This window comes from Saccopteryx leptura, chromosome 6, assembly GCF_036850995.1.
Source record: "Saccopteryx leptura isolate mSacLep1 chromosome 6, mSacLep1_pri_phased_curated, whole genome shotgun sequence".
Taxonomy (NCBI): domain Eukaryota; kingdom Metazoa; phylum Chordata; class Mammalia; order Chiroptera; family Emballonuridae; genus Saccopteryx; species Saccopteryx leptura.
The window spans coordinates 142,497,854-142,514,282 of NC_089508.1; the positions used below are offsets into that span (position 1 = coordinate 142,497,854).

General features: G+C 38.6%; 1 protein-coding gene across 1 annotated transcript in view; it reads left to right on the forward strand.

The window, feature by feature from the left end:
- The window catches only part of VPS41 (VPS41 subunit of HOPS complex), a 266,714-nt gene that overhangs the window by 49,937 nt on the left and 200,348 nt on the right, over window positions 1-16,429 (forward strand). Inside the window, exons 3-4 of the mRNA XM_066341578.1 lie at window positions 376-483; window positions 12,882-12,959. Of these exons, the coding sequence (XP_066197675.1) occupies window positions 376-483; window positions 12,882-12,959 (186 nt within the window). The remainder of the gene's footprint in view (window positions 1-375; window positions 484-12,881; window positions 12,960-16,429) is intronic.

The window sequence follows — 16,429 nt, forward strand, 5'->3', positions numbered from 1 at the left end:
TCTTATAGTACTGTGGTGAGTTTTTTTATGACCACAAGGTCATAATGACAAGTACTTTGTCTACTCACTATCTGTCTGCACAGTGGTCCAGACAGTTTTATATTTACTCTAATATGCCAAAGTTGATTACTGTTAACAGTAAGTATGTATAATCCTGTTTTCAGCTTTTGAATTTATTCTGCCAGTGCAGTTGTAGCAGTCAACACACCCAGCTGGAAAAGTGAAATGTGAAAATCTTAACCTTTAGCTATAGTTGTAGTTGTTGGTAATCATTGATGGAACCATCTCTGGGTGCCCTTTAAGAAATGTATTTTGAATCTTTGACAGTATCAGGCAAATCTATGACAGCTGTTATTTTCTCTGCTTTTTGTGCAGGAAGAAGAGAGTGAAGAGGAGCCCAAACTTAAGTATGAAAGGCTTTCCAATGGAGTAACTGAAATCCTTCAGAAGGATGCTGCTAGCTTCATGACAGTCCATGATAAGGTAAGGTGGCCCTTGTAGAGCATTCCTCTGTAAGTCATTTCTGTTGTAAATTTGTTTATACTTTGCAGTCCTGGTGCTTTTAGTGATGGTTTTTCACATTAATTGTGTCTTCCTGCCACTCTTCCTCTCTTCTTCCTCACCACAAAAAATCAAAACAGCACCCCCAAATTTTATTATATGGATTTGTATACACACACAGAGCACACTCTAAAGGTGTATCAAGTAGAATTTAGACAGTGATGGATGTAAAAGATTTATAGCAAGTGATTTTTGGAAACATTATTGCTTAATTCCTCCAATCAAAAGTAGTAGAATGGAAAAGTATTAAGATTAGAAACAGTGTGGAGCTCAGTGCTTTCATAAGAGTAGAAGGGATTATGTTGGTGGTATTATGAATCAGTAGAAAGATCCAAAATTATTACGTATATACATATTATATGAATAAATTAATCTATTCCACATCTGAGTCTTTGCTGTAGCAAAGCCTCCACCAACTTTCTGAGTCCAGGCTGAGTACTGTACAGCACCTTATCCCATTCTTGGACCAAAGAAAAATGTATCATAAGAGTATTAGAGACCAGGCAGTTTCAACAATTGCCTCGTGAGCCGTGGGTTTGAGCCTTTTTCCTCACAAAGGCAGACTCCCCAACTCTGATCCATCTCTTGGCTTGATACTGTGTTACCAACGGTGTTGCTCCCCACACAATTCCTTTGTGTACTTCAAATTTCATTCTGTTGTAAACAGATTCCTGTACTCAGTCTGTCACTCAATTGTTTGCTATCTCTTGTTTTACCAGAAATACCAGAAACACAGTCTGTGTGGCTACTGTCTTTTAGCTGCACCATCATCTGCTCCTCCCCATTGCTGCCATCTCCCCATTCCTTATCATTCTCCTTTAGTCACTGAAGACCTGCCTTGCGGTTCTTCGACCTAATTTAATTCCACTTCTGCTCTGTTTCATCTGCCACCACTAAGGCTGCACTATGAATGGTGTCAGTACCTGGAACCTGAGAATCTTGAAATGTACTCTCCGTTGATTATTCTATATACTAACCCTTTCCTGTGACCTTATAGAGCCCTGATCTCTAATCCATTCTTTTTAATTTTCTATCAAATGGTTAACTCCACTAACTTTACCAGCATCTTCAGTTCTCTTAAACCCCATCCTTCATTGTATCCTTCAGCCACTCAGAATGCTGTTACTTATTTGTTCTTCATCAGCTTCTTTAGTTTTCAGTCCTCCTTGTCAGCTACTGTCCCTTCACTTAGACAATGATGCCATTTCTCTTTAATTAGGTAAATTGAAACTGTCACTGTGATCAGCATCAGTTCCTGACCCCTTTCCAGCTCATCTGAGTCTATACCCATTCTTATCCAGAGGAGGTTTTCTTCTTGTTCAAGGGCCTTTTTGTCCACTTGTGTTCTTCATCACACTTCATTTCCTGTCTTCTTTCCTAGCAGTACATGCTCTGCAATGGACAGACCTGACTTTGCCCCACATAACCACTACTGTACTTTTTGCCTCTGTAGATTTGCCTGTATTGAGTATTTCATATAAATGGACTCGTACATTGCCTGTCTCTTGTGTCCGGCTTCTTTCAATTAGCATAATGTTTTTAAGATTCTTTGTGATAGAGTATATATCAGTACTTCATTCCTTTTTATTGCTGGAGAGTATTCCACTGTATGATCATGGCATATTTTGTCTATTCTCTAACCTGTTTGATGGGCATTTTGCTGCTTAAAATAGTGGATCTTACCTTCTCAAAAATTCTTTATCATGACAGCGTTGTTATTATGTACTTGATCTTCCTGTCACTTCCTCTGGTTCTCTCACGTTTTCCTCACCTTTCCCTTGCATGTTGGCTTTCCCAAGATTTGGTCCATTGTCTACATTTCTTCTAAATTTGTATTTTCTTGATTTTAAATGTCATGATTTCTATGATCACCTCCACACTGCCTCTTTTCCAGCACAATGTGCTTATTTATCCAGGTGCCTCCTAAACACTTCTACCTTTTGTTCTGTTTTGACCTGAAACTCAGCATGTTCATAATGGACTCCTCTGTTTTTTGTTCTCTATCTTGTTTGGTGACATCACCATCTTTTTTGCCATGTAAGTCAAAGCTGACTCCTTCTCCCTTTCCACCCACTCATTCCCTGAGCCCTGGTGATGTCTTACCACCCTGTCCTAGCCAAGGGCCTCCTCTTCTGTCTGCACTCATATGCCCCTGAATTTTCTACTTTAAAACCATTTGCCACCTGGTTGCCAAAATGATCTGTCAATGTTTTCATCGTCTACTAAATAAAGTCAAAGCGGTTGAATGTGGTATGTAAGACTCTCTGTAATCTTGCCTCCGTGTCACTGGCCTTATGTCTCACTGCATTCTTCAGGGAGTGTGGGGCTCTGTAGTAGTGTGTGGCTGTTTCCAATCCTAACCTTTCTGGCTGGGTTCCACCCCACTCAGCTGTGCATGTCTACTCCCATCCAGAGCCCATCTCTTTTAATTCAGGAAGTCTTCATTTTTCCCTGAACTCATGCATGCACTGTGAACCAGTCTGTTTTCCTTTAGATTTGTTTCATTCTAGTCCATTTAGTTCTTTCTACTAAAATAATCTTCCAGAAATTCAAACTGATTATGTAATCCTCCTTCCTAGAATTTCTTCATTGAAGGCTCTCTGATGTCTTCATGATTTGGACACACACACCTCTTCCCTTACTTTCCTACCTATCATCTCTGTAGGTAGAGCACAGAGTGCATTCCTAGCAGCTGTGGCTGATGCAATGCTGGGAGAACACTCCAGCTCCTGAAACCCTCCTAGGCACACCCAGGAGGGAGCTTGCCCGCAGCCGCGTGCAGGCCCCATCACCTGGGGGGATGTGGAGGCTTTGGCAGGCCGGTCCCAGAGAATTGCCCCTGACGGGCCCCCAGGCCCTGGTACTCTGTTCCTCCTCTTGTGTGCTATTATCACAGTGAACTCCCAGGTGCGAGGAGATCCTCACATCTGGGTGGCTGTTCCCCACCCTGGCATAATTATGCCTGTTGAAGTTAACAGCCCACAGTTTCCAGCAGTATATTCCAGTAACTGCTCCCTTAGTCTCCCTTGTGACAATAGTCGCCGGGAATCTCAACAGTGGAACGGCACTATATGGAGTAACCTCAGTGACCCAATGCTACTTAAGTTTAATAACACTATCCCCTTGGAGGGGTGGGTCCTCCTTCGAAATCATACTATGGGAGACTTTGCTGTAAACAGTACTACCAACCAAGGCTCAGTATTTTTGGCCTACAAGCCCTCCGTCCCCTAGCTACCAACAGCTGGGACCGCCCCACTAACCTTGCCTTCCCAGGGTCGCCTCTTTGCCTGTTCCTGTATGAGGAACATCTAAGAACACTCCCGAAAGAAGGAATTCCCTGGAGAGACTGCTATATTGCCTCTGGCCCGGATGCACAGACCATCAACGTCAGAGTTTGGCATTGGAAGCTGAGAGATGGAATGCAACCATATGCAGTACGCAGCCAGTGGCAAGCCATCTGTTCTGTGTTTGGACACTGGGACCTTTGTGGGAAGGGGGTGTGCATGGACCTACGTCCATTTTTTACAATCAAAATGGAACTGTGTTTAACGTTACCTAGAAGGTCTCTGTAACACAATGGGAGGGAAATGACATCCCAACCCCTAGGAGGAATCTCCTATTTAAGACCCCTGTTCTATTTCTGAACTAGTCAAACATTACAGAAGCTTGCCTCATTGTTTAATCCAGCTAATCTATTAGTATATAGTACAATAGGTATTATAGTTGTTTTATTTCTACTACGGTTTTGTTGCATAATGTGTAGCATTCAGAAGCTACAACAGCAGCAAGCTGTCATTCATCAAGTCCAATTGGCCTTAATTAAAAGAGAAGGAGGAGATGTGGGTGGCGTGTAGAGCGCATTCCTAGCAGCTGTGGCTGATGCAATGCTGTGAGAACACTCCAGCACCTGAAACCCTCCTAGGCACACCCAGGAGGGAGATGCCCGCTATAAGGAAGTGACTCAACGCTAACCAGGCAGCTCCTTGACCTTTTCAGCCATTGGCTTTGAAGAACATGCTGTAACACCCTATAGGCTGAACCTATATATATAAGCTAGCCTACTTTCTGAATAAAGTAGATTTGTGTCATTGAACCTGGTTCCCAGAGTCAGGTCTTTGCGTCTCTGTCGTCCTCACCCCCCGCAGGACTTGTTCACACATCTTCATAAATATTAATGCCTCTGTTAACTAACTAATCTTTCCTGTCCCATCATTGCCTGTTTTCTCCCCTGAGTGTGAACAGGATGCTTCTGTCATATAAAAAACTACTTGTAATTTCTTGAATTTTTTCTGCTTGTTTTGCTCCATGCCTTTCAACAAGTTGTATTCACCCTGCCTAAAATGGTCTTCGCCACAAGTCTGCCCTACTTTGCCTCGGTGTCCTTTGTCTAACTCCTTCAGAGTTCAAAGTTTAGCACTGTTGACATCTCCAATGATCAGTAAAGTCTTAGAGACAGTCCATTTTAAGCAAATTCTTTAAATTTAATTATAATTAATCAATTTTTTGTATCTGTCTCCCTCATGCACTATATATTACCGTTACGTTGTAATGTCGGAGGCTGAGGCCAGGCAGGTCCACATTGGATTTGGGCAGACAGTAGAAAAACTGCTGAGCCAGAAAGCGTTGGGCCATTCTGTTTAATAAAGTCTCACAACAGCGGACAAGCACACAGAGAGGGGAAACCACCTCTCAGGCAAACAAACAGTTAAATAGCCCTTCACAATGGCGGGCAGGCAATCCACGCATCCACAATTCCCCTGAGTGCAAGCACCCCATAGCCTTATGTAGTCTCTGCACATGTGGCGCTGAGCACATCGGTGCAGAGCACGCACCAATCAGGCAAAGGGCTTGCAGCCGGTAAACCAGCAAGCAAGCCTAACACAGCTGCTAAACATACGTCATACTTGCTTCTGATCTGTGCATATTTGCTGTGAACCAGCATGGCTCTAATTGTCCAGGTCCTGAGTGAGAACGGTGCAGAATGAAGAAATACACTGAGAAAAAAGATGGGATCGGGAGGCTTTTGCAAGCTGGTGGAAGGCCAGAGCATAGCAAAGCCCCTGGTCTGCTTTATTATATAGTGCAGAGCTGTATGCAAATAAGGAAGTCTCTGATACAAAGTCGCACATCTAAGGCATAAACAAGAATCCTTTTAAGGCATAAACAGGAATCCCCCTACCCTGCATAACTGAAATCAACCAACATCAGAACAAAGGATGAGAGGAAGGGCATGTAAATTGCCTCTAGCAACTTAAACAATCAGAAGTTGTGGGGATGGACCAAGTAGAAATACTCAGCTTTATAGCCAACATGGAAGTGTGGGGAGGACCTTAGCCTTCAGCAATTTAATCAAGCAAGTGGAGTGAGAGGATGGCAAGCAAGGATTCTATCAGCTTACTGCCAGTCCCCCACATCTCTGTCCCCCAAAAATCTAAACTGCGAAGACCCTGTCAGCTTGCAGTCTCCAACACGTACTATAGATGCTTCTGTGTTTTGAATGAACCATTGAATGGATGAAATGGAGAATAGAGTTTACCTGCCCAGACATTACATTCCATTAACATCGTATTTAATGCAACTTGGCCAAGGAGCCTGACTCTTAGAACTGAATATGTGTAACTTTTAGAACGTGTACTCTTGATTTGAGGCCCTTGTTTCTTTTAATGAGGTTTCTGGTCCAGGGGAGAGTATTTTGACCCTGCCTTTGCTATTCATTGACTTTTTCCAGGGAATTCACATCAACTCCTGGACTTATTTCCTTTTATGTACTTGAAGGCACTCCCTACTTTGAATATTATAAAATGCTGTCTGAAACATAGATGATGTTATACAGCTGACTACATTTGAAATGTGCTACTACTTGTTTCCTCTGCGGCTCCAAAGAACTGCGTATCATTTGTACTTGTTTATAAAAAGCATGGTCATTCAGAGTAACAGCAGTTATGTAGGCCAGGGGATGGTTTAGAACGGTGTTTCCCAACATGGGGACCACGCCCCACAGGGGGGCAACTCGATAGTTAAGGGGGGCAATTTGAAAATGGACTCGACACCACTTTAATTCTTTCGCCCCAGGCCACTTAAATGCAATGCTAGATATCGGTGCCAAATTTAACAAAAAAATGCAATTCTTAAATAATTGCGGTAAATAATTATTAAGTATAATTTCATTTGACGAGACCAAAATATCAACTGGGTGATTGGTGTCGTCAAGTAAACTTCGTCCTGGGTTCACCGTGGAGCATGCCGTCTGCTGTGGGGAACCCTGGACGTTTTAAAAACTCGCTAAACAACGCAGTTATTCTCACCTAATTGGCCCATTGCAACTTCTGTAGTGTTTCACATCATTCAGTTGGTGTTAATTTGTGAAATAAGTGTCAGTCAAAACTGTTGTAAAAGCTCATTGATTTTTTATTTTTTTATTTTTTTTTTATATAATTTTATTTTTTTAATGGGGTGACATCAATAAATCAGGATACATATATTCAAAGATAACAAGTCCAGGTTATCTTGTCGTTCAATTATGTTGCATACCCACCACCCAAAGTCAGATTGTCCTCTGTCACCTTCTATCTTGTTTTCTTTGTGCCCCTCCCCACCCCCTATCCCTCTCCCATTCCCCCCTCCCCCCCCGTAACCACCACACTCTTATAAATGTCTCTTAGTTTCACTATTATGTCCCACCTACGTATGGAATAATACAGTTCCTGTTTTTTTCTGATTTACTTATTTCGAAAAGCTCATTGATTTAATAAATATACATCTATATATTGCATAGATATAATTGGTAAGTATTTGATTTTATTTTTATCATTATTAAACTCTTTATTAAGTACTTCTTGCATCGGGGCTAGAAAGCAATATTTTATAAATATTATTGAGGCTATAATAGTGCATGCACGACAGTTTTAATTTTAGAAGCATAACTTTCCAGAAAATTTTGTCAAGTGGAAAAAATATAGATACCTTTTGATTTGCAGTGGTAGTATAGTAAATGTGTTATATACATTTAAATAAATATGAATTTTTAGTATACGTTTACTCTGTCACATTGAATATATTTTAACACATATTTTAATATTAGTTTTTAATTGATCTTATTTTTATTATAGCCCATAGTAAAATGAGTGGTGCAAGCAAGAAAAAAACTCGTCAATATTCGGAGGAATATTTAAAATTTGGGTTCATACCCGCTGTTCACGATGAGCGGATTCCTTTTTGTCTTTTATGCCAGCAATGCTTGACCAACGAATCAATGAAACGAGGTTGTCTTGAGGCGCATTTGAAGGCAAAACATAGTGCTCATATTAATTCAGATTTGAGTTACTTTAAAACTTTAAAGAAAAATTTTGAAAAAAGAACAACATTTAAGTCTCTATTTACTGCTCATACTTCAACTAATAATCGTGTTCTTGAGGCTAGTTATCAAATTTCTTTATTCATCGCTAAAACTGGAGAAAATCACACTATAGGAGAGAATTTAATAAAACCGTCAATATCAGCATTTCTTAAAACGGTTCTTGAAAAAGATGACAAAGATGTAAAAGCTATGCCACTCAGTGACAATACTGTTAGCAGAAGAATAGACGAAATGAGTGAGGATATTGAAAAACAACTTATTGAAAAGCTGAAAACAAGAAAATTCTTGCAAATGGATGAATCAACTTTGAGAGACAGTGAGGCAGTATTGATAACTTACGTAAGATATATTGATAAAGGACATTTTGCTGAAGAAATGTTGTTCTGTAAAAGATTAGAAAGCACCACTACCTCCAAAGATATATATAATAAGCTAAAAAATTACTTAGATGTCAATGATATACCAATGAAAAATATAACATCTTGTGCTGCAGATAGTGCTCCCAATATGATGGGCAAGAAAAATGGCTGCTTAAAATTGATGAAAGATGCGAATCCAGAAATGATTCTTGTGCATTGTGTTATTCATAGGGAAAACTTGGTAGCTAAAAACATCTCGCCTGTTCTGAATGAAGTATTACATACAGTAATAAAGTGTGTTAATGCTATTAAAGCTAGTGCCAAACGTGAGCGTCTTTTCAAGCTATTTTGTGAAGAACAAAATGAAGACCATGTGAGACTTTTACTTCATACTGAAGTAAGATGGCTATCTAAAGGAAACTGTTTGAAAAGATTTATGGAACTGTTTGATACTCTTAGTGATTTTTTAAGCGACAAACCTGAAATGAAGTATCTGTTAACAATAGATGGTAAAGCATTTGTGAGTTATTTAGCTGATATCTTTGAAAAACTAAATATATTAAATAAGCAACTTTAAGGAACAAATAAAACTCTTGTCGATGCAAAAACAAAGATATTTGGTTTCATTACCAATATTGAGTTATGTCAGAAACATATTAACAACAAAAACTTTAAACAGTTTCATTGGCTCCAAAAATGTGAAGTAACTGATACCGCTTTACTTGTTATTGTCCATCATTTGAATATTCTATCGGCTGATTTAAAAGAAAGATTTTCTGATTTAAAACAAATTGATTTCCCAACATGGATGATGCAGCCAATGTTTTTTTTTTTTTTTTTTTTTTTTTTTTTTTTTTTTTTTCATTTTTCATTTTTCTGAAGCTGGAAACAGGGAGAGACAGTCAGACAGACTCCCGCATGCACCCGACCAGGATCCACCCGGCACGCCCACCAGGGGCGACGCTCTGCCCACCAGGGGGCGATGCTCTGCCCATCCTGGGTGTCGCCATGTTGCGACCAGAGCCACTCTAGTGCCTGAGGCAGAGGCCACAGAGCCATCCCCAGCGCCCGGGCCATCTTTGCTCCATTGGAGCCTTGGCGATGCAGCCAATGTTAGTGGATTTGTCTGATATATCAAATATGCAGTATCAAGAAGAACTCGCAGAATTGCAAAATGATGAGTCAGTTAAAGCTTTATTTAATATCAAAGGAGCGATGGCATGGCTTTGTGGGGAAACAGAAATCAATTACCCAAATTCAACCAAATGTGCAAGAAAACTATTGCTACCGTTTCCATCTTCATTTTTAGCTGAATGTGGATTTAGTGCTGTAAATGATTTACTGGTAAAAAAAAGAAATCGGCTGGATATAACACAACGTGGAGACTTGAGACTAAAGCTAATCAAATTGGAACCTAATATAAAATCTCTGTGCAACAAGCATCAAGCGCAAGGATCCCACTAAATTAAAATAATAAATTAATATAGAAAAATCTGTATTAAAATTATTTGGAATTTAAATTTCTGTTTTTCATTATATGTTTTGAAATTTTACTTACTGTGTTTTGTTAACAATTTCATAGTGATTTCTTCCTAGAACCTATCATTTATGTTTATTAAGTGAACAAATCAATTTTTTAATGTTAAAAATTATGTATGTTACATAGGGGGGACATAAAAATTTTAGAAAGGTTAAGGTGGGGCACAAAAAAGGTTGGGAAACACTGGTTTAGGATTGGAGGCCCAATCTGATAGTTTATAAAGTGAGTCAAGTTTTTGTAATTAAAGGTGGAAGGGGCTCATTTAGTTATATTTATTCTTTGCCCATCCCAGATTGTAAGTGCTCTCAAGTTAAAAAAAAATTCAATAGTTAAAAAAGTGCAAGGTTCTTAATGATTGGAGCGATAGTCAAATTTAAAGGATTTGTGTTTACATTTCTAATTTGTGCCCAAGTTTGCATTTTTTGTTGTATTTTAAGTAGTTAAAAGCATTAACAAATTTAAGTATGACTCATCAGTAATTATTATAGTTAAATTTTTTTTTTTTTGTATTTTTCTGAAGCTGGAAACGGGGAGAGACAGTCAGACAGACTCCCGCATGCGCCTGACCGGGATCCACCCGGCACGCCCACCAGGGGCGATGCTCTGCCCACCAGGGGGCGATGCCCTGCCCCTCCGGGGCGTCGCTCTGCCGAGACCAGAGCCACTCTAGTGCCTGGGGCAGAGGCCAAGGAGCCATCCCCAGCGCCCGGGCCATCTTTGCTCCAATGGAGCCTTGGCTGCGGGAGGGGAAGAGAGAGACAGAGAGGAAGGAGGGGGCGGGGGTGGAGAAGCAAATGGGCGCTTCTCCTGTGTGCCCTGGCCGGGAATCGAACCTGGGTCCCCCGCACCCCAGGCCGACGCTCTACCGCTGAGCCAACCGGCCAGGGCCTGTAGTTAAATTTTTGAAGGCCTCTCCAATTGGCTTATTAAACTTGGATTATTTTTAAGTATATACAGGTAATGTTAATTCTAAAAGAGAACAACAGTAATTTATCTAATCTAAATGATTAAATGTTTTTGTAAACAAAGGTAGCTTGTTGTAAAATCCTGTGTCTTTATCCAGAATAATCAAAAGTAATTATAGTTTTAGGGTGAAACTATAAAATTGAAATAGCTCTTTTGTGTTTCCTTTTTATCTTAAATATTAAATGGATTAAACTAGTAATTTTGAAAAAAGGAAAAGGGAAGGAATTAATGTTTGGATAAAATACCCTGCATAGAACCTTTAATACTTTATAAAATAAAGTATAATTGGAAGTTCAAATGTGGCCTTCACAGAGGTGTCAGAGAATGACCCAGTAGTAAAGCATTTTGAGTATCCAGTCCCCCTTAATTTTCTAACAAACTAAATACAGTGGTTATAAGGAAAATCAATACTGTTGAGTACTTGGGGTTTAGTGAGGTCGAGTACTTTTTTTTTTTTTAAGTTAGTAGTATGTGGTTTTTTAATTCAAATATTGTCAGTGTCACTATAGAGTAAAAAAATTACAACCTTCCGAGTCATTTGTTTATGATTAGAATGTTCCTTTGCTTTGGAGAAAAACATCCTGGTTTGGTTTATATATTCAAACTAATTTCCCCCAGAATTACCTCTTGCCCATTCCCTTCCCAGCTCCCTGGCATCCTGTTTCCACCAGGCTTGCTGTCAGCGCTGGATGAGTAATCGGCATGGCACCTGGTGCATTCAGGCAGGCCTATGCAGTGTAATCGTCATACCTAGTTATGTCTGCACACCTGATGTTTTATTAACCAGTATTGATTTTTTACCCAGGGGACTTTTTTCTTCTTGAAAAAAGGCAACCTTGCTGGAGTGAAAGGCATTGCTGGGGATGAATTTCTAATGAACCCTTTCTTTCCCTTTTTGTGACTTTTTAATATATCTTCTTATTTTAAGTGCCTAAACTGAAATTTCATTTTAAACAATTCCATTTTGATAAATGTTTTTAAACTTTGACTTTCTGTAAGGTTATTTTTTAAAGATTGTGCTGCTGAACTGAAATGTTTAGTAGTACATTTGAGCATTTTATTATAGGTTGCAATAAAGCATGCTCACATGCAGTGAAATACAGAAAATCTGAAACTATTTGAGTAATGTATAAAGAAATAAAAAGGAAGAAAAATTTCATGTCATATTTCAGGTAGTCCTAAATTTTCTCCTGGTTTGTTTAGGGAGTTCAGAGAATGAAAGGGACAGTAGGATTTATGGACTAGTTTTATATCATAAAATGAATATGTAGCTCAGCAGTTATTTTGTAACAGGAAAGGATTTTTTCTGCATTAGAACATAAACAGTTACACTGATTATTATACATTATTAGCTTTTATAGAGGCATTCTAATGCTACCCACTAGTATAAGTACATCTGAGTTCTTTCATCTCCTGATATGGCATGGATTTTTCTGTCTAAATAAAAATATGTTGTTGTTTGTGTATATGTATGTTGAATTTAAATGATAGCACAGATTTACTCATTTGCCATAAATTAACGTGAGTTGCTTAATCATTCCCTCAGACTCTGAGTTCAGCCTTAGGTTGGTCATGCTTTCACAGCATTTCAGTTTTCCGCTTCGGTCCATCAGGCATTGTGTACAGCCCGTGCGCACACTATTAGTTGTCTGGATGAGGGTCCTCATGAGTCATTCTGACAGCTAGCACCATCCCAATAAAGTAGGCCCTCTTCTGATGTTTCCTTGAAGCTGGAAATAGACTTTCTCCAAGAATTGCATATCTTCTAAGATATTACAGATCATTTGGACACCAAGAGTCTTGACTTTGAAAATAGTTTTATTAGAAATTGTTTCTTGCCTGACCTGTGGTGGCACAGTGGATAAAGCGTCGACCTGGAAATGCTGAGGTCACCGGTTCGAAACCCTGGGCTTGCCTGGTCAAGGCACATATGGGAGTTGATGCTTCCAGCTCCTCCCCCTTCTCTCTCTCTGTCTCTCTCCTCTCTAAAAATGAATAAATAAATAAATAATTAAAAAAAAAAAAGAAAAAAAAAAAAAAAGAAATTGTTTCTTAATGGTACATTATTAATAAACTGACCCTTCTGTTCTTCTTACAGTTTTTGGCACTGGGTACACATTATGGCAAGGTTTATTTACTTGATGTCCAGGGGAACATCACTCAGAAGTTTGATGTTGTAAGTATATAGTATAAAATAATGTGAGAGCTAAATATCATGCAAAAATTTGAGTTTTAGAATATTAGTAATTTGTTTTAATAGCGTAAAGGAAGGGGCTTTAGCAATTAAATCAGAGTGCTAAGAGCATATACTATATATATAGTTATATATTCTATACAACTCTGAATGTTATAGTTACGCTAAAAATGTTAAAGGTGAACTTATAAAGAAAGAAGTCGATATGTATATGTTATATATTTTGACTTTTATATACATATTCCATTTAAAAATCTACTTTTATAAATCCATTTAATTGCAATTTTTTGTTAATTATAGTCATCCATTTGGATTTAAGTGGAGCATTTAAAATTTTCCTATATGTTTTTTTTTAAATTATAACACTGTAGAATGTACAGATAAAATGTTATTAAGAGGAAATAAACTTTGATTAGTGAGTAGTAGTGCTGATTTATATCCTGTGGTCTGTGGAACCCCTTCTTTGGTCACCAGTGTCAATTGTAAGTACATGCCCCATCATCTTCCTCTAATCAAGCTACCAAATATAGTTGAAAATCAATTGATTACCTTGCTGCTTCATTTTTTCTTTTCTAAATGTGTAAAACTAATGTTTTACATGAATTATATTGACAGCAAAGATTCAAGCTTTTTAAGTTTTTAATTGTGATTTGAAATTTTTAAGGAGGAAGAAAATGTTGAATTTTAAGCTTGATTTTGGTGTTTAAGATATACCTTGCAAGAGTCAAGGACATCTCTGGTTGTGTGAATGTGAACATTTGGAATGAAAAAGTCGATCATTTCGGGGAAAGATACTACTTTTTTGAAAAAACCTTCAAGCACTTATTGAAAGCTCCATCATAAAGTGTTGGTTTAGTTTATACGGAGACAACAATTTCTAAAGTTGACACATTGTAAAGGAAAGGGAAAGGGTTGCTTGTGTGTGTGTGTGTGTGTGTGTGTGTGTGTGTGCGCGCGCGCGCGCTTACAAGAAATGGAACTACTCTGGCCAGTTGGCTCAGTGGATAGAGCATCAGCCTGGCATGTGGACATCCCAAGCTTGATCCCTGGTCAGGGCACACAGGAGAAGTGACCATTTGCTTCTCTTCCCCTCCCACTGCTCCTTCTCTCTCTCTTCCCTTTTCATAGCCAATGGCTCAGTTGATTTGATCATCCACCCCGGACTTCGTTTGCGTGGTGTATTCTGGGTCCAGGCACAGGCAGTAATCTGTCTATCTCCCCTCCTCTCACATAAAAGAATAGAAACAGAACCACTGAATGATGGTCTTTGGAATAGTCCAGAAAGGCAATTGTGTGCTCTCATTGTACTGATAGATTAGGAAAGTTATGGGTTCTCATTTTGCTATAGCATCCCTTTAAGGCAAGAGGAGTATAGTTTTGCCCTCTCTCATCTACTCATGGAGACTGGACACCCATCTTGATGACTTTAAGTATTTATTCTTTCAATTGTCATCTATTAAAATGGGGAGTTGGTGTTGGATAGAGCTTTCTTTTATGCTATTACTCGTATCTCCTCACCTTACAAAAACTTGCCTGTATGATCTCAATTTCCTGCTCCAGTTCAGTGATTCTGGACACTCTGCTTCTAAGTATTTCTTTTTAATATTATGTAGCAACTGCAGTGTTAGATGGCTACCGTGCATGGGTCATACCCTGCTGGTTCCATTGCCAAAAGAAAACCAAAACAATACTGTAGAGTTTATTCACATGTTTATTCTCTCATTTATTTTTTTCAGTATGCACCTTAAGCTGTATCTTCTCTGATGTCAATTTTATGTCCAGTATATCTTAACATTCCTTCTCAGGTAATTTATAGTATCATCCTTAAATTTGCCAACATGTTTTTCCAGTTCTTTTTTTAGTCATTTCTATATGACATCTTTAAAAATTAAGTTCTCTTTAGCTTTAAATATATATATATATTTTTTTAACCAGGAGAGGAAGATGGCTTGGTGCTATTTTTGTTTATTCACCTTACTGTAAAATATGATAGTCTGCTATAAAAAAGTGTTTCATGAGGCCCTGGCTCCCTCATGATCATTGCTATTTTAGGTGTATGACTTTCAGGTGACCAGTTTCAGATTGTCACTGTCTTTTTGAAAAGAGCCTTAATCTTCAGCTTCTCATCTCTGATGAGTTTTTTCCTTTATCTCCCTATCTCTGATATTGTAGTTGGTTTGTGGGATTCTGTATTATTTCTCTTAAAAAGGGATTCTTTTACTTCAAAAACAAAATAAAACACTGTATGACTTGAATTTGCTGATTCTCTCTGAAGGTAGACACTGTCACATTTAATGAAGAACTTTTCTTTGTTAGAAACACAGCGAGAGTGAAACAAGAGTTAGGTAAAATAATGAATGAATAAACACCCCTGACTTTAACTTTCACTTCTAGATGGAAATAAATTAAATGAAATAAATTAGATAAAATAATAATACCTTATATTAGCATAACATTTTAAATTTCTGTCATTTATAATTTTGATTTTAGCAGTACAAATCATGAAGCAGTAATCTGAAATCCTCAATGATCAAAAGAATTTTATTTGGTAGGAGGATAAAGAGATCGAGGAATCTCTCTTTTAGAAAGGTTTCCCAAGATGATTTTCAAAAAGTCTGGCCATACCAAATGTTGGCGAGGATGTGGAGAATGTGGACTCTCCTATACTACTGGTGGAAATGTAAAATGGTATAACTGCTTTGGAAAACAGTTTAGCAGCTTTTTAAAATGTTAAACATACACCTACCATATGATCTAGGCATTTCACCCTTAGAAAGTGAAAGCATGTCCTCCTGCTAAGACTTACACAGGTTCATAGCAGTTTTGTTTACTATAGTCCCAAAGCAGAAACCATCTGTTGACCGTCTACAGATCAATGGATAAGCAACATGTGGTGTATTTATACCGTGGCATTCTACTTACCAATAAAAAAGAATTAACTTTTGATATAAGCTACTACATAGATGGAATGATCACATTAAGTGACAGAAGCCAGACTGAAAGGCTGTATATTGTGTGGTTGAATTTCTATACAATTCTAGAAAATGCAGATAAATCTGTAGTAATGGAAAGCAAACCAGTGGTTGCCTGGAGATGGGCAGGGGATGGTTGTTGGGCAGATAAAATATATTTTGCTCACTTTTTTAAAGATGGACTGCCCACGTGGAAACCCGTTGCCCAGGTGATTGCTTGGGATGGGCGATTGTATTAATGTGTGTTGGGGAGGGCTTTCGTGCCCAAAGGTTTTAAAAGGAAGAGAGATCATGTTCCAAGAGAAGAGTGACTATGTTCTAGGAAGAGCCCATGCTGTAGTAGAGCAGAGAAAGGCCACGTGGAGGATAGGAGAAGCAGCCAAGATGGCTGAGTGCTGAAGGAGAAGCCAGTTTGTGCTGAGTTTGTGCAGGGAGAAGGAGATGGGAACAGAGGTGAATAAGGCTGGTTAGCTAGAAACC